This window comes from Calidris pugnax, unplaced genomic scaffold, assembly GCF_001431845.1.
Source record: "Calidris pugnax isolate Ruff unplaced genomic scaffold, ASM143184v1 scaffold211, whole genome shotgun sequence".
NCBI lineage: Eukaryota > Metazoa > Chordata > Aves > Charadriiformes > Scolopacidae > Calidris > Calidris pugnax.
The window spans coordinates 793,251-811,844 of NW_015091083.1; the positions used below are offsets into that span (position 1 = coordinate 793,251).

The window sequence follows — 18,594 nt, forward strand, 5'->3', positions numbered from 1 at the left end:
CTGCTGGAGCTAAAGCCAGTGGTGTGGCCATTGCTGCTCCTTACCCTCTGCAATGAAGAGCTCACACCACCTGCAGTGCAGCAGCCCCCAAAACCTAAATCAGCTGTGGCACCTGCTGCTTCCCCCCAGGCAGGGACAGGGATGATGCGACTGTTGGGATGTGCCAGGCAGGGCCAGACATGCATCTCACCAGGGCAGGGCACCAGGGAGGAGGCTGCTCCTGCCCTCAGCTGTTGCGAGCTCATGGTGGTGGCACAACAGGGACACGTCACTGTCCTTCTCCTTGCGCTTCTGCAATGTGAGATGGGATATAATGAAAATAAAACGTGTAGCTTCATTTCTTCCATCCTGCAGCCTTTCGGTCAGCACCCAGCCCTCGGTCCAGACTGCTCTTGGGTCAAAGCACATCTCCTCTGCCTGCAGCTCAGCCACTGCGCCTCGGGCAGTGCCGCTGGGCTCAGTCCCAACGTGGCTGTTTTGGCTGGTGCCAGTCCCTTTCCTGAGATAGACGTGCAGGAGGGGAAACCAAGGAACTGCCTAGGAGCCCCTTCAGGCCTTCAAATAACCCTCATGCACCAACTGACTTTGCCAAGAGCAAATGGGGGCATCTCCTGCCACCTCTGGTGGGCCTGGGGACAGGATTAATTAGCTAGAGGAAACAAGGGTTGAACATTTGCCTCCCACAAGCCCTAAAAGGGGGCTCACAGCTTAGTTCACAGGTTATCTGGGAGAGGAGATGTAGACTGGAAAAAAAGCCATTAGCTCAATTATCCCTAATTAAAGGCATAATTGCCTTAATTACAGCCTTTCCTTTCTGACCACTTCCCAGGAGGTGGTGTCAGCGGGGCTGCCCTAAGCACAGGGCAAGGTGGAAGAGCCCAAGGGGGCTGCAGCTCAGTACCTCCTCCCTCCAGAACCCTTTCCTGGGGAAAAGTGGCATTAAAAAACAGGCCAGAAAAGCGAAGCTGTTCCCCTGAGCCAGCTCTAAGCAGGTGAAGCAGGAACTGCCTCCCTCTCCTCAAACCCTAAAGCCCGCTCTCTTCTCTTGCCTAGTCCCTGCCTCTAGTTAACCCGCAGCCTGGCAGCAGGTGGCCTCCCCCGGGAGGTGACAAGCATCCTTGGACCCTGTCTCCGGGAAGGACTCTGAATCCTAAAGCAGTGAAACAAGAGCATCTCTCCAGTGGTGCGTGGAGAGCAGAAGTTATTTGCATTCACGTTTCAGAAACCTCTGCCTGCAAGAGCAGAATCGAGTTTACTTGAAGCTCCTGGCTATGCAAAACTGGAAGAAATTGCTGATGCTATACCAGGGGCTGCAGTTTGACACCGATTTGCATTTCCCACAGTTGGTTTCAGAAGAGGAGTGCCACCAGAGTTCAGCAGCTTCATAGGGCCATAGCTCCTGTGGAGCAGTATTTTTATTGTTACTTAGATTACAGGCAGCACTGATGCGGTGTGGCCGCAACTGGGGCTCTGTGGGGCTTGGCACAGCTCGTACACACACTAAAAGGAAGCTTTCAATCTAAGGGGACAATGAAAAGGAAATACGTTTGAAAAGAAACACTGATAAGAATTAATTTGCCCGCCGTGCACAGCAGCCCCTGGCAGCGGGCTCGTGGGGGCAGAGGAGCTCAGCTCCCACCCAGGCAGGTGCAGGACAGACTTCTGCCTGCTGTGTGCTCCTCCACTCCCACCCAGCACCACCAACAGCTGAATGACTTTGCTAAAGCATCATTGAGTTCCACCAAAGACCCCAGTGCAAGAGGTGTCCTCAAACCTCCAGGCAAACTGGGGCTGCAAAACCAAGCTGCAGTATTCCCAGTCAGCACCTTAACCCCAGCCCTGCTGCTCCGCTCCGAAACTCTGCCTCTTCTCCCCAACGACATTTAAATTCAGATCACTTCCAGAAGGCAGCGTTGGTTTTTTAGGTGAAAATGGCACCAAGAGCCCATGTTTAATAACTATGGCAAGTGGCATTAACTATGGCAAGTGAATTGTAAAATACATTTGGTTTGGGGTGTTGGTTCGTCTTTTTTTTGTTGAAAAACATATTTAATACAGAGGCAGCCTTCTTTGCTGTCCTATGATTTAGGACTCCACTCCCTGCTCTGGGGTTCAGGATTGGTCAACTTGGAAGTGTGGACAAACCTCAGAAATGTTTCTTTTGAGTAATTCTTGCCAGCTAGAGCCCAAACAACTGAATCATTCATGAGCCCATCCACGGAGCATGAGGCATTGGGCAAAGGAAAGAGCAGGTCAGCCTTCAACTGACTGCTATTAAAAACTTTCATTAAAGTCCTGGAAGAAAGCAGTGGGAAAGGGAGAAAGGAGGAAAAGAAAATATAACATTGATAGCATTTGTGGATTGACAGAGGAGGAGGGACACAAAATGCAAGGAAGAGCAAAATGGGAATTGGCCTGGGATATCTCAGAGAGCTGGGGATGGTTAAACGGGACAAGATTTAATCTAGACTAATATAAAATACTACCTGAAAACGCTCAGCATATAACAGAGGAATAACATGCAAGAGAGGAGCTGTAAGAGCTGGGCACGGAGGGATGTACCTTCAGATAGCACCTTGTAGTGATATTAGCTGTTATTTCTGTCCTGGGGAAACTGAGCTGACACCCTCCAGGAGTGGAGCAGTGGGTGAAGTTCCCAGTCCCAAAACCTGCACCTCACATCTCAGGCCATCATTGCTTAATGCTGCATCCTAGAACGGGCTGCAAGAAATCAAAGCGTGTGTAACAACCTGGGAAGACTCCTTGGGAGGGTTAAAAGGCGATTAAACAGGCAGCTCTCCCAGGAAAGAGGAGGCTTTGTCAATACTTAAAAAACGTGCTACGAGTGTGGCATGCCACTGAGCGGGGCACCGCTAGGTTAATGAGAAAGCTGTTTGCTGTGGGAGACAACAATTTGCCTTGGTCCCTCGCTAATCCCAGGTGGGGAGCCCTTCAGAAGAAGGGAGGCTGTGGCTATGGCTGCTGACAGGTAGGCAGCATCCCTGGCTGCCGGCTGAGCCACCAGGGGAGAGGACATCCCTCTGCTGGGAAGGGAGAGGGGGACCATGACTCTGGAAGGACTAAGCACACTTCGATGGTGGCAGGTTTCTGGGGTAAAGTGGTTCCAGCATTTCTGAGCAAAATAAGAAATATAAACCTCACCTGTAGAAGTTCCTGTGGGCAGTAGAAATCCTCCAGTGCAGCAGGAGATAGGTAGCCATAGATATAGCTCTGTGTGTCCACACACATGGCCAAGGTTGTGAAGCATCACTGCATGCACCCTGCACCCCGGGGTCAATGCCTGGTTTGGGTTGGCCTCTAACCACAGAGGGGTGCAAGGGGCTTGGTGGGACCCCCACACTCCCCCCGCAGTTCCCAGAGACGTGTCCTATGGCCATCAAAGCCACCTCTGGGACTGCGAGGGGGGAGGGCTGGGGTTTGCTGTCCCAATGGGGCACCGGGCTCTCTCCACCCCCTGTGCAGGAAGAAAGTGCTCTTTCCTCGTCAGCGAGACAGTTCGCTACTCAAAAAGTGAGCGCTGGAAATGTGTAATGCTCGGCCGCTCCTTTTCTGCAGGTGGGAGCAGTAATCAGGAGAGAGAAAGCTGCTGATTCTGATGGCCTCCGCGCGTGGAGCATCCCTTCTGCTAATGCAGGCAGCCGAGAGAGCAGGAGGAGCAGCCTCCTGTGCACGGAGTAAGAGGACTTCAAAACCCCAGCGTGCCCGGCAATCTGCTGTGCCGGAATGAGTCACTGAATGGTGGGCAGCAGCAGCAGCATCCCTGCTGCTTATCCGATTACAGACCATTTAAGAGCATCATGCCCCCTCCCCACAATGAATTTCTAATTTCTGAAGGCCCCACATGAATCTCCTCCCTGTTGCCTCCTTGACCAGCCAGGCGGTGCCACCAGCGAAACTGCCACCTCTCATCCAGACCAGACTTTGGTGCAGGGAAGCAGCAGGCAGATGAGCTCCTCAGGGAGAAGCAGCTCAGTGGGGAACCAAGGCACAATGAGCACCAGCAGCCTGAAAAGCCGCTCTTTAATAGCACAGAGGCCAGACCAGGACCCCAAGCAAACCCAGCCACACCACAGAAGCTGTCAGTCTCTGCTCGTGTGCACCCATGCCCCAGTTGAGCAACGGTGCTGCTTGAGACATCTCTTGTCGCTGCTGTGTGACATGGAGCAGCACACAGCACTTGGCATCTTCTCCCAGGGATGCACGGACACAAGTACATATGGAAACCTGGGGAGGTTTCACAGTAGGAAAGGAGACAGCACTCCCCTTTGCCATTTCTCAAGCAGGGTGTGCTCATCACATCTCACCAGGGAGGAGAGGATCGCTGCCTGCTCCTCGTCTTGCTCTCTCCACTGTCACTGCCCTGCTCAGCCCCAGCCCAGCAGGAAAACAAGACCATTACACCATTACAACCACTGCCCAAGGGAGGCTTTATAAATGGCCAAAGAAAAGGGCACCAAGGCCTCCCTGTGGGGAAAATTCCTCCCAATTAAACAGCAGGGGCAGAAAGGGCATGTTTGTGAACTGGTTTGGGGTTAGAAGCAGCCCTGCAGGGGAGCATGAAATACTTGTGTCTTATGTGAAACTGCAGGAAGAGAGGGACTGCCCCAAAGCCAGACCCTTCCAGAAATTATTTAGGGCTACATCTGTTTTCCCTTTTATTCCTGAGCAAATTGTATTGACTTAAGAGAACAGGCCACCAGCTGAGCTAATTGCTGCAAAGAGCAATTAGCACAGCCCAGATCTCCAGGTCCACAGGGGGAGAAATCTGTGCTCCCACCTCAAGAGAGGCAGCAGCACCCAGAGACCTGAGGCTGCACAGCCCAGGGGGATGCTGTAAGGTGGTAAATGCACCCTGATCACAGACACTGCAGAAGAAGCCAATTCAAAGAAGAGAAATTGCTTTTAATCAACTGCTTCATGCTGAAAGACACAGACTTCACAGATACCACCTTGCAGAAGAGGGGCTAATTCCCCTTCGGGGATGGGAAAGGGTGACTGGAGCCACACTGCATCCCTAATGACACAGAGGGGAACAAGACCAGGCACAAGGAGGGGAGTTTGGGGCATTTCTTTCTGCTTTGGCAGAACAGCTGAGGTAGCCAAGCAGCTGTCGGGAAGACACTGTTAACACAGAGCCACCCATGCCACCTTCTGTGCCCCTGCTGCAAGCGTGCAGGTAGGAGCCCTGCCTGTTCTCCAGCCCCCCTCGGCAAACAACCCTCCAAGACGAGACCTCCCTTCTTTGTTCATGCTCCACCTTCAACTCACCCCTCCTGAAAACGGGTAGCTGGAGCTGCACAAAAGCCCTGGGATAAGGTCTCATAAATGGATGTGACATCCCTGTGTTACTCAATCATCTCAGGAGAGCATCTGCCTCCCCCACAGCAGTACCGCACCAGTGGCACTGGCTCAACTCACCACCAATGAGCCACCCAGGTGTGTCTCCTCAGCACATGCCAACACAATCGTGGGCCTTTTCAGCAGAAGTCCCTGCTCTGAACAGAGAGCAGGCCAGGTCAAGCCCCCAGCCTCAGTCTTGCTTGACCAGTGCCTTGGTGCAGCATGAAAATCAGACACATTGCCTGGGCTGGAAGGAGCTACCTTCCCTTCCAGGCAAGGAACACCAGTGTGACCTGCACAGCACTTCCCTGGGGCTTGGTGACACCACGGCCCTGCTTTACGCTCAGCCAAACAGCTTGAATTAGAGTCACTTGAATTGCAGGAGCTGAATTCACAGTGCAAGGCCCTGAGAGCCACCGAGCGGCCGTGCCCGATAGCTGCAGGCAGGGGCTTCCATCTGCCCGGAGAGAGGCGTATTTGAAACTAGTAACACGCAATTTTCAACATGGAATCCCAAAAATCAATAAAAAAGGGCACACAACTGCTCCCTCTTGCAAGGTGGCTACGAGCTACTCCACAGCACGTAGAGCAAATACTCAGCATGAACTGGCACATAACACCCACACAGCCCCTGTGATCCCAGAGTGGTAGGAAGAGGCAGCCCCTGCTGCTGGAGCCCACCTCTGTCCTTGCAGCAAAGATGGAAGGAGAAGGATTTCCACAATCTTTGGGCAAAGTGGAAACAGGGTGTAGGAGAGCACAGCAGAGCCCCGGGCCAATTCATACCTTTGACTGGTGTTCTCAAGCAGACCTGACTGGTAATCACAGAGTGGCTGGGCCAGCAAGGCGAATGGAAGTTCCCCGGTGGTAAGGCCCTGTTCTGTCTGTCTGGGTGCTCTGCACGTGACGATCAAGTGCAGCCTGTGTGTACAAGGCTAAGAGAGGTCACTAAGTACCCCAGCGAGCACAGTGAGGTGTGCCACACACCCTGGAGCAACACTGGGTGCGCACACCCCCGTGCACAGACCGTGGCTGACGTGTAATGACATACCCTGAGGTCCTGCAACTTCAGCTCTCTGAGTGCCATGTGGAGGACAGTCCAAGTGCCCCACAGCAGCAGATCATAACCAGGCTGGCGAGATCAGCGACGCGAAGCAGGTTCTTCCCCAGCTTCCTTCTCAGCCTGGTCCCTCAGTCCAGCTGCTTCTGCTGCCGAGGAGCCGGTTCCTCAAGGATCTGAGGAATCCATATAACCCGTCGGCTCAGGGTACCCCTTCAGTTTTGCTACACAGAACCATTACAGAATCTTAAGCTTTATTTTTCTATTGGCCAGCAACTTAAAACTAGGTTAAAAAAAAAAAAGCAACGAATATTATTACACAGAGAAAAAGTATAAAACAACTCAATGGACACAAGCCAACTTACTGTTAATATCTCATTCTTCCTGGCCTCTCCCAACCCCGTACAACGTATTTGAAGGGAATGGGTGAAGGCAGCTATGAAGATATGCTTAAAAAACTAGAAACATTGCTTCAAGCAACATGCTCAATATTTTCCTCTTCGTTAGTAGTCAATACTTGTCAGGAACTTGATTATAAAACAAGAAATAATTTAGAGACTTCTCCTTTAGATCATTACACAATAATTTAGATTTCTTTCCCCTCTTTCCTACTGCTGTGGAACCACGGATACACCTCAGTTCCTCCAACTCTTTCTGCATTAGTTAAGGATTATTTCACAGGGCTGATGTTGATGGGGGAGTTTCAGATTGACCTGCTCTGAATTTTAACTTGTCACCCTTTAGCATCAGTACAAGATTTCTGCTCTGTGAACTAAAAACCCCACGATGCTGCAAGACCATTTAAGGTTCTGGGTGATTTTGCTTAACTGTCTGCTGCCAAGACACAGGGCTCGGCTGGCACCACTAAAAGGCCAGGAGAGCAAATAAATTTATTTCTTTATAAAAGGGCTTGTCTTCACTGCTTAGAAACACCAAAGCCCCATAGCCCTTCCTGCTTCATGGGTGTAACAGGCGTATCAGGAAAGCGAGAACAAGAGGCACACAAGGTCCTATGAGTTCAGGCTAAGACTCTCTTGGCATCACAATGGCACCAAGTCCGTGGCAGCGGTGATGTCTATGTCCTGTATGTACCCAGGATCCCAGTGCAGAAAGAATATTTAACTAAACCTATTCCTCTGCAGCAAGCAGACAGCTGACCAAATTACTACCAAATTACCAAGTGCACTGGGGCTACTGATTGAAGCTGACTCTCCTGACTTCTGTTCTGGTTTGAGGCAGTAACCAGTAAAATGGGGTTCCAGATCTCATTGCAGCCAAAAATCCCTCAGCTGATTAATGAGCTCTTTGGAGGCTGATAAAATATTTGTATATATTAATTTCCTGCGCAAGAGAGACAAGCCTGGAGGTTTTAATTGAAAAAATCAAGCTGAGGGTATCTCTCACCATGTAAGAGATGTGAGAAGGTATTTCCACTAACCAAACAGGCCAAAGGGGAGCAAGATATGCCAGCTCCAGTAACAGGCCAGTTCTTCACCAAACCTCAGCAGGGGATAGGCAGGAGGAAACGAAATTTTCTCACCCAATAAAACAGACTATACCCAAAGGAATTGGAAAGTAGTATGTTGTCTTTGCTCCACAATCGCTGGTGGGCAAAAGGCCTCTTGTGGCTCCTGATAGCACTGTACTGGGGGAAGCTTCAAGGAAGAGGAGGAAGGCTTGCTGAGAAACCCTAAGGCACCCGCATCTTGGCAACGTCAGAGTCACGACAAGATTCCAACTGCGCCAAGTTGTGCTCCTGATCATCAGGGAGAGTAGCTCCTGCCCCAAGCAACTCGGCAGGCACCCTCTCAGGCAGAGAACGGCTGTGTTAGGACATCGGTGCACACTCGGGAGGAGGGAGAGAAATCTTCCACGCATGAGAGATTCAGCTCGGGCTCCAACTCTGCGCAGAAACATCATCTGTCCTCACAGTCAATGCCTGATGCTGCTGAGGCACTTCTCAGAGAGCAAACCATGGTTCCTGTATAGCATCCCGATACCTCCATGTTGGATCGGGAAAAGCCTGAAGAGAAATGGCCCTGGATAAATCTTGCTTCGTAGTTAGTTCAAGGGACTGTTTCGCTAAAGCTTTGAACAGAAGATCCGCAGCTCTTTTGTTTCTTGACAATGAAGAGGACCCGCTGAACTCCTGGGTGCCTTGCACGCAAGAAGGAGGGTGATTGTCCCCCCAGGGGGACAGGTAAGGCGGTGCGCGGTTTGAGAGGCGTTTAATTACAGAGCAAAGTCCTCAGGTTACAGACACTTCTGTGGTGGTGGTGGAGAGTGGTCAGGTTGGCAGGCGCTAAGGGAAATGGCAGAGGGGGAGCAACAGAGTTCCCACAGCTATTAATACGGTTCTGGCTTTAAACTCCTGTACAAGCAGCAGGTGAAAATCATCCCAAAGATCTACAGGGTACAAAGGGAAGAGAGAAATGCATGAAAAAAAAAAAAAGAAAAAAAAAAAGAACAGATGCAGTACAGGCAGCAGCTTGCAAACTAACAGCCTGGACCCAGACTGGAGCAGCAGCCAGCTCCTTCTTGGGGACACTGTACTCCAGCTTGCAAAAAGCGGCAGGAGAGAACATAATCTGTGCAAATCCTCCTAATTAATCAGGAGCAGCTTCTCTGGGGTGTAATTTGGCTACTTGCCAGGACAAAGGGGAAGACAGAGACATCTGCATTGGAAGAAAATAATATCCTGTGCCCTTCCCTCTAAAATGTGAGTGGGGGGCATCCATATCCTACCCCTTTATTCATTGCCCCTCTCCCAAATAATTTGCAGACCCACAGTGCCGTTCCTCAGTATGACACAGCTGAGGGAGAAATTCTGGGTGACTTAAAATATTCCTAATGAACCGAAGTAGGAAACTCCTCCAGATGGACTGCTCAGCTGCGCGGGCAACCACAGCACATCCCCACAAGAGGTCTCTCTCAGGCTGCCAAACCGCCTGCCATGGCCAGCACTGCCTCTCCCACAGCCCTGGAGCAGAAGTCTCTCCCCACTTGCCCAGCTGGTTGCACTCCCTCACGAGAAGCAAATTTTACAGAATAGTAGAATAGGCTTTTTCTTGGGAGCTAGTGAATCCTTGGGCCCCCAAAGTACCTGGTAACATCTTGCCAGGCAGGGAAGAGTCTAAAACATGCGATTTTTATCATCCCTCAGCTCTAGGGTTGCTTTAACTTCTGCTCAGCACCCCCAAAACTCCACTCAGCCCTTTTACCTGCACACAAGCAATGCTGATCCCCACTGCCCCAATAATTTTCAGATGCTCTTGAATGAAGTTTTCCAGCTTGGTAATGCAACCACTCTGCAGGGTGAAAGGAAGAACACGGAAAATCAGCTTCGTTTTAACCTCTTGTTCATGTTAATCCAATGGTTGCAACCCTTGAGAGCAACACTATAAAAAGCAGCATCTTCCCCCAACATCACTGAAAAAGTTACACAGATGACGTAACTGCACCATGTTTTGTATTGCTCTGGACATGCTGGCTCAGGAACCTTTGAAAAAGTCCAAGATGGCTGCTAGCTGGGCAGGAGAAATGCAGAAGAACCGGCCACATCACACAGAGGGAGCGTGTCGTTTTTCTCAGAGGTATGTAGAGGAAGGTTCCCTCACTCACTGCTTACCACATGCCTGGAAAGGGTGTTTACTCCCATCAGGCCAAAAGGCCAGGGAAATATTGCTGAGTGGATCCAGTGCCAAGACCTCTTAACGTGACAGGAGCCTTTTAAGAGTAAATTCCTCCCACCACTATTTCTGGCAGCAGTGAGTTTCAGCGTGGACCTGGGAAGCCAAGCTCTGCCTCTGCCTTGCAGCTGCATCCCTGGCTGGCAGGGTGACCTTTCCCTCCCTGTTCCAGGCACAAGTTTCTGTTGTCATAAGACAAAAATAAAGCAGTAAGACCATTCTCTGTTTTTGGGTTGGTTTGTTGGTTGGGCTTTTTTTTGGAAGAGTTCCCTTCATATAATTAGACTGTTTAGTCTATTGAGGCAGGTTTCCCATGGTAACATCGGGGGGATTTATTGTGTAGGTTACAGCAGTGCCCCAGGGGTGCTGGGGGCCCTCCTGCCCCAGGGGTTTACAGTGGACATGGACCCCTACACACACAGAGGCAGAAGGAAGGAGTGAGCACGCAGCCCTCCAGGGAGGGATGGCAAAGGCCTCACTTTTCCCATGCCAGCATCAGGTTTTAGAGTCAGCCCCAGCTGCCCTGATACGAACTCCTGTTCCCCGATCTGACCCTTTTCTAGGTTTTTCTTCCCCAAAGCCACTAAAATCCCTTCTGAACTCTGACTGAGACCTCATATCATGATATGCAGCATCTGACTGTAGATCCAAATCTCTCCTTACAGCTTTTTCTCCTCTCGAGCTAGCCCAACACATTTGGCAGCCTACAGGGCCTCTCTTAATAACGCAGCTGGGCAGCTGCCTCCATCTTCACCACAGCAGAGAGAGCATGGGAATTGACAGTCCTGTCCTTCAAACTGTTGTGGGTTTCCTGGAAGGCACAAAATTTATCAGAAAGCCTTCTTCCTGAAGAGCAAAACCTAGCCAAGCAACTGGATGCAAGAGGGTCTTCGACAGATCAGAAAGACTCCCTGTTCATTCCCCAAAGATAGATGGTTGGTTTCCTTTCAGCTGTTAGAGCTGCTTGGTTTAATGGCAGATGTTATTCACACTCCTCTTCAGAGTCCTGCTCAAAGCACAGACTGTGAGACAGAATACCTGCTTTGAAGGGGCCATCTACAGCCCTCTTTAACTGTCAGGGGATGGGAACAAGGAAAAGTTCCAGTTGCTGCTCCCCAGGCTCAATACAGCCAGCAAATTTGCTGGTCCCACTGATGAGAAAAAGGATTATACTACCCCAAAGACAGCATCACAGTGATTAAAGCCAGGTGACAGGACTGGAGGGTGTCCTGTCCAAAATAAATGCAAGAACTTATGCAACTGGATGAATAAATGGTCCGAGAGCTACCTGTTTACCTACTCAGCTAGTCTTGGATTCAATTTGCTGCTTCTACAAGAGACAAGCCCCTCTATTTCCCACTAGAACTGGCCTAATAAGTCTGCCACAGGGCCCTCTTTCTTCCCCATATGCTTTTTCTTCACCCTGTAGGTCAAATCCCATTATCTCAGTCAAGGACCATTTGCACCTCACTAATTCCAATGACAAGAAACTGTGTCAAACACAGGGCTCACATCCAAGCCAGAACCAACAACCTCTCCCACCTCCCCCTGTCACTAGCGTACTCACTAGCAACAAATATAATTTGTTGTTTTCCTCTATATCTACGTATAAAATAATAGCCTAGATGGCTGAAGGCTCAAATTAATTCTGCTTTCTAAGGAATCCTACTGACTTTGAAGCCTACCAACAGTTTGCGGCACCGACTCAACACCCTCACTCCCTGCCCACCTCCTTTACCTACTTTGTGACAGGTGGCTCTGAAGCCCTTTTGTCTTTACCTCCTTGTAGATGTTGGAAGGATGGTCTCTTCGGCCACACAGGTCGGTTATTGTCTTACAGCAGCTGTCTGGGACCTTCCGTCCACTGGCCTCTGGAGATTTGATCCACAGGCTGTCAGCCCAGTCTGTGTAGTTGTTGCTCCCACAGCACTTGAACTGTATGTACAGAGGAAAGGCTGAGCTTGCAAGCACTGCACCTCCTTCTCCCCCCAGCCTCCCACACCAAGCCCTCGGCTTCACCCTCCTTTGCAGAGACTCCAACTATCTCCCATTATTTTATTTTTTTTTTTAAGACTCCTATAATGGTCATTAAATATCTGTCTTTCAGCAGCTGTGACTTTTGGTTACTGTAACCAGAGAGCATCTGCAGCTGCCTCAGCTCTTAACTACTGGACTGGAGAGTGTTAATGGCAATAAGGGGCAATAACCAGTAAATAAACTGGTTTAATTACCAGTTACTATTGCAAATGCACCTGCTATTGCTGTGGCAGTATGGATATAGTATGCCCCATGCTTTGGAAGTGCCCGTGCACAAAGGTCCTTCCTGTGGGAAAGGCTGTCAGAACTGCCCTAACCTGAACCACCCCTGAGCCAGGCACAGCAAGCAACAGCGGCACCAAGGCTCTTCTTTCATTATATCACACTCTCCAGGGTATTGAGCAGCTTAATGAAAAATGTCAGCAATTGCTCCAAAGCTTTGAAGTGGGAAATAGAAACAGCTGTCAGAGTGACTCAGCAGCTTCAGTTCACCCTGGGAGCAATTCAGATGTTGTTTCCCCAGTGCTACTGGGCACGCAATTCAAAGATCACACCATGCAATTCTGCCAACTGTATGGCCCAGGCTCTGCACCCCACCCAACCTTGTCTTGAATCAGAAGCAGCAGAACATACGCTCAGCATACGGAAGAATCATCTGTATGTTGGATGTCAAGAGCCCACAATACCTTTCACATGTTTGATTTTAAGCCCTGCAATTGCATGAATTCTCCCTGCCTTTATAGATGCTTACCTCCTGCTGCAGTTTGTCTACGGCACTGGTAACACTCTCTTCTCCCTCCCTCCGGTACTTCTGGGTCATGGTGTTCTTCAAGTTTTGCTTCAGTTCCATGCTCAGCTGTAAGGAAGAGACAAGTGGGATAAAATCACAAGGCAAACTCGCACCTCAGAGCAACCCAGAGTCCTCCACACGTATCATTGCCTTTGCTCCAAGAGAAAAGCAGAGACCCTAGGGGAAGCTACAGCTTCCTTCAAGAACATCCTCCAAGGTTTGACTTGGAAGCTTATTTCCAATTGATTACAGATCATGCCTCCATTTTAATAACTGGAAGGAGGTGCTTCCAGACCAAATTTCAGCCTGCTCTACACATCAACATATGGGTCCTCACCCTGAACATGTAAGATTGCCCAGTCATGCCTGCATCAAAAGAGAATACAAAACCGTGCCTGCTTAAATATGAATATGCCTATGAGACCACACAGTTTTCTCCCTCTGAAGCCCGTGACAAAATACTAAACCCGAATCAGTCTTTCCAGGAGTAGGAAGAAAGCAGAGTCCTGGGCATGCTGGACTGAAGCCATGTAGTCTGAATAGCTCTTGTATCGGCATCGAAAAGGATGCCACGGGAGGGCATTAAGTGTGTGATTGCAAAAATAATTGCAATTGCAATTGCAAGGCCTTTCTTGATAACAGCGACAGAGAGATGAAGTCTGATTTTGGAAGTGCAGAACTCCTGAAAGCGTCATCATAAACCACTGGAATGTTCAGGTGATTGGATCCAAATGTTTATTCCTGTGGAGGCTCTTTTAATCTGAATTCTTCTCACATATCCAGGTCACAGCCAAAAAGTGCCAAAGAGCTGCATCTTTTTTTTGTTATCATCCTGATTCATACAGCAACACTGCTTTGGTTCAACACCTGTGAAATTCTAAGTTTCCTATACCAATAAACAACATCAACAATCATTTTAGATGGGGGTCAATGAATGAAACAGGTGGGCGGCCTGTTTATGCACCTTTTATTCTACACAGTAAACAGTCAATGAGAGGTCAAGTATCCGGTTATGCTGAACTATGCAAAATACAGTCTGGAATTTATTCTCCCTTTAAAACACTGTTTTTCCCAGCCCCATGGGTCAAATGGGGACAACACCTACCTCACAGAGATAAGAGGTTTCATTCGTTATTATTTGCAAAACAGGCTGGGAAGCTCTGCAGAAGTGCAAAGAACTTAGTGTAATAAAAAGAAAGGAAAAGATTCAGGAGCTGGAAGGCATCAGAGGCAAATAAAGTGGAGAGTCCATTAGCAGAATTATTACTTGGCAGAAAAGCAGTTACCTGCGGGCTCACGGGGAAGTACTGCGGCATGGAATAGAGATAACAAAAGAAACAGTTTAGACACACACATGCAAGCCTTAAGACACCACAGCAAGGGCTAAAATAAAAACAGTGGCAAACAGAGCAAGCAGTCTGCAACCAGGAAAGAAGGGGGAGTTACCAACCAGCCAGAGTGCAAGGGGAAGTGCAGCTATGGATTAGAGATGCCTGCAACTGACCAAGGTATTCAAGGGTACAGCTCCGAGTATGTCATCCCTTATTTCTACCTAAGGATCAGCTCCTCTTCAACCACTGTCAGATATAAACCTCGTGCCCTTGCAGATGGATGCATGGATGGACCTCGGCATCTTGCCATGCCTGCCAGGATTGATCTTTCCCTGTTAAATATGCACACTCATGCCACTGAGCTCTCCTGGTAGGAGCCAGCACAGTTCTTTGGCTCCTCACAAACCACCGGTGCCCATCTTAGTGAGACAAACCACAGAAAGCCCAAGAGAAAAAAGGAATGGCGAGGAATCCTGGCAGTGAAGCCAACAAGATCAGATGTCCATCTGTTTTTCAGACAGCCACTTCACAACAATCCTTATTTGCCATTTCAAATCAATTTCCAGACATGAGAGCAACCTCCCAGGCTGTCTGTGCCTTGGTGGCTAAACTCCCTTTGAAAGCAAAGCGATGACTTAAGCCTTTGCTCTCTGCAACTGTAAAAAGTGCCAAGCTAGAACTGCAGCTGTTGGGAGCTTCTGCTGTTCTCCAGCCCCTCAGCCAGGCCAGTTAACTAAAGCTCTCAAAAACTTCTTGACCTTAAAGGACCTCCCTGTGGGACCAGTTCAAAAGCATAGCAACCAGCTTGCTGGAAGCAGCAGGAACTGTTCCTATGTCCTGAATGTACTCAGTGGCACTAATGTATTTCAGTTGCTTGCACTATGCCTTGAAGGGCATTAGGAGAGTTCCTAGATCTACACAACCTCAAAAAATGTCTTCTACAAGGCTCCGCAGAAAAGCGGCGCACAAACACGAACCACAGGAAGGAACTGAGCAGCCTCCCTAGAGCAACCACCACCACTTTGTCAAGAACAGTAAATAATTCAAGGTCTTCTGTATAGGATGGGGAGTGAATATGGACACGTGGGAAAGGTGAACCAGAACCTAGGTACCAAGCCTCCAAGTCCAATTCTGGCTGGAAAAACAGGATGACAAACAGTTGCTTCCTCTCCTTGGTCTGAGTCTCTCAGGATGAACGTTCACTCACCTGCTGGTAGTAGATATAGGCCAGGATTCCAGCAATGATCTCCAGGAGAAAGATGCACAGCAACAGTATGAAGTACTGTAAAATAATGGGAACAGTAGGACATTAGAACAGAATGTAAGGAGATGCCGGGAGCCAGCTTTTCATTAGCTGGTGAAATGAATTATTGTCTTCATCGATGTTTTTCTGCAGCCCTGTTCAAAGTCAGGGGCTGGGATTAATATCTCAATAGGGTAGGAAAGGAACAATCCCACAGGTTAAAAAAAAAAAACACACCACCCATACCACAGTATAACTGAAGACAAGCAGCAGCAAGTGTGAGTTTAACTCACAGAGCCAGAGGGATATAGAGAATGAAAAAGTGTGGGCAACAGAGATAAGATCACTGAACAAAAGAAAGTGGTTGCCGGATAACCTATGACTACACTCAATATCACAGAAAACATCTGATTCTGACATCAATACAAAAAATCTGAAACTTTTGCTTATTTTGATATTATTTAGGGCATTTCACCAAGTTACTAAGGAGTAATGTATGTTATAATGATGATTCAATAAAGCAATAGATGGCCCATTTCACCAAGGCAGACCACCTAAGCATAAACCACAGATTTATGTTCCTGGTGACTTCTGTGGGGCTGACCCACAGGCTGAAGGGCACTATGGAAGCAGATGGTCTCCAGCACTGATTCACTCAGGACTGTGACTATACATTCTGCTGAATTAGGATCTAGAGGGAAAAACTCAGTATCTCAAAATCAGAGTGAGAAGAGCTCTTAGAAAACTAAGAGAACATTGCTATTTCTTAAAAGGGCTTAATCCCAGTGAAATGGGAAGGGATGTGCCCTTCTTACCATGAGGAGAATCAAGCACAGTACACAAAACTGGTTGGGAGCACCGTTCCTATACACAAACAGTTCCTACACACAAATCTATTAGGAGGCAAATGTATACTAGATTAAAGGACTGGGCAGGCCTGAAGACAGGGGGTGATGTGGCCTCGTCCTCCCTAGGGTCAAAGAGAGCTTTTCAGGAAGAACCCCTGTCCTGACACACCACCCCTGCCTTGCTCCGAGTCAGCAATGAACAGTTTCTTTACAGATCCCGGCTGTTCTATGACTGTTACTAAATTAATCCTTCTGTAGATAAAGCTGAAGAGACACCAGTTTCAGCCATAACAAGGACCTCATGCTAAGTCCCTGTAAAAGCTGACCTCCCCAGGACAGAATAAACAAAATATCATCATTTCTTATTTTACCCCAGAGCTTAAAAAACAGGTTTTCCCAAGGGATGAAGGAAACAGTTCCTTACAACTGTAACTGGACATCAAACCATGTCTCCCTGGCACAAAAAAGGACAGTGAAGACCTGGACACAGCAAGCTGACCTACACAGTACAGATGCCTTTTGTTGCACGAAGGTTACACTCCCACTGTGCACCCTCCTTCACTAGGAGTTTCCAAGTCTCGTTACAGGAGTAAAAGGACACAGACGCAAACACTCAGGTTTCCTATTTGCCCCTCTGAGATTCAGCAGCTGCGAAGGGTGAACAGCTGGGTTTTATCTGCAGAGTGGGCTTTAATCTGAGCACACAATCTCATGCTTTCACTTCCCAGACCCACACTCTCCCCCGGAGCAGCCAAATGCTGCAGACGGCTGTACAAGGTACCCATTCATACCAGGAGAATGAGTCATCCAGAGGAGTTCGGGATAGCTAAAGGCTGGTCCCAACACTCCCAGGAGGTTGAAAGGGGGCAAGAAAGGACTGGCATGCCTTGAGACAAAGGCTGCCTTTCTTCTGATGGGACCTAGTTATGCCCTAACTGCTCTGACATCACCTCTCTGTCAAGGTGGGGGCAGAAGAGTGGGATGATGCTGAGAACAACCAATGAACTGGAAAGTTTCTTTTATTTTTTTTTTTCCCCTGCTCTGTGTCATCATGTCAGAGGCATTCCGGTAGGGGTGAGTTGTGCCACCACAGCTCAGCTCGTTGTGCTGGCTTATGGTGGATAGAAACAAACACGTATCCAGCAGACCTTAAACAATTTGAGTCGCAAGGCCCTTACAAAACCCTGTAAGGGAGGTTAGTGCATCTGCCATCCAGGCATCCAAACTGTCTCTGCTGATATACTGCATCATTACCCTTATCTCAGTCTCATCATTCCCTCAGAGCCGCTTCCAAGTATCATGTTGAAATAGGGGAGCAGCAGCTTTCACTCTGGACACATACAGAGCTCAGGGCTACTATCCTTCCTCTTCATCAGGAATTGCAGAGCTTTCTTACATAGGTCTGCTCTGGAAGGAGCAGGCCAACTCCGGTATGGAGCTGCGGGGACATGCCCTACTCACCTCCCAAGAGGCTATGGAACAAGTCAGAAATGTGGGATCACCCAAAGGCCTATCATAGGCACATGCCTGGACCTGGGTGAGCTCTGGGCAAAATTTACTTTTACTCTGGCTCCAAGCCAGAGTCAGGGCTGCCTGGCGTCTCCTCAAGACCTACAGGATCTAGATTTCTTCCATCCAGCTTCAAGTGAAGCGCCAAGCTTCAGCGTGTTTTCTCTGAATAACCCAAAGAATGGTTCAATCCGCCTACAATCCAAATCGTTCTCTGAAGAGATCTTCCCACTACCTGAAGAAGAGATATATAGCAACTGTAGTCCTACATCTGCAATCTCACTTCAGTGGGAGGGCTCCAGGCTGAAATGCAGCAGGAACAGAAATCTAACCACGGCATTCCCTTCTTCCTATCCAAAGCAGCTTAATACAAGTGGCATTATGAGGGGTCAAGCCTCAAGAAAGCCACCTTCTTTCTTTACATGCAAGGTCTCCTATTTGATGGGTCCTTTCCTGAGACTCCTGCTTGCATACTTTTGTGTATGAAAGTGTACACCTCAACTGAAGTATAATGCAGTGGTGGTTTGTGTGCTTGTGAAGAGCTGGACGGCAGCATCACAGCCAGCCAGGCTGCAGATCCACTGCCGCGCCAGCTCACGGAGTCAGAGAAACTCGCATTTGCTGCCCAAGCCTCAGCACATCACCTGGCTAAAGAGGGTCATGAGGAAGGCAAATAAGCAATGACATAAAAAAAGGTAGCACAGATGTGACCGATGAGCAAGGAAT

At 48.9% G+C, this 18,594-nt stretch overlaps 1 protein-coding gene across 3 annotated transcripts in view; it reads right to left on the reverse strand.

The window, feature by feature from the left end:
- Window positions 1-6,658: 6,658 nt before the first annotated feature.
- Window positions 6,659-18,594, reverse strand: part of CD151 (CD151 molecule (Raph blood group)) — a 37,327-nt gene continuing 25,391 nt past the window's right edge. For all 3 annotated transcript variants that reach the window (XM_014957658.1, XM_014957659.1, XM_014957660.1), the window contains 5 exons: window positions 15,476-15,550; window positions 12,899-13,003; window positions 11,890-12,045; window positions 9,643-9,729; window positions 6,659-8,827 (listed from right to left, as the gene is read on the reverse strand). In XM_014957658.1, coding sequence (XP_014813144.1) covers window positions 8,768-8,827; window positions 9,643-9,729; window positions 11,890-12,045; window positions 12,899-13,003; window positions 15,476-15,550 — 483 coding nt within the window. In that variant the 3' untranslated portion in view covers window positions 6,659-8,767. The remainder of the gene's footprint in view (window positions 8,828-9,642; window positions 9,730-11,889; window positions 12,046-12,898; window positions 13,004-15,475; window positions 15,551-18,594) is intronic.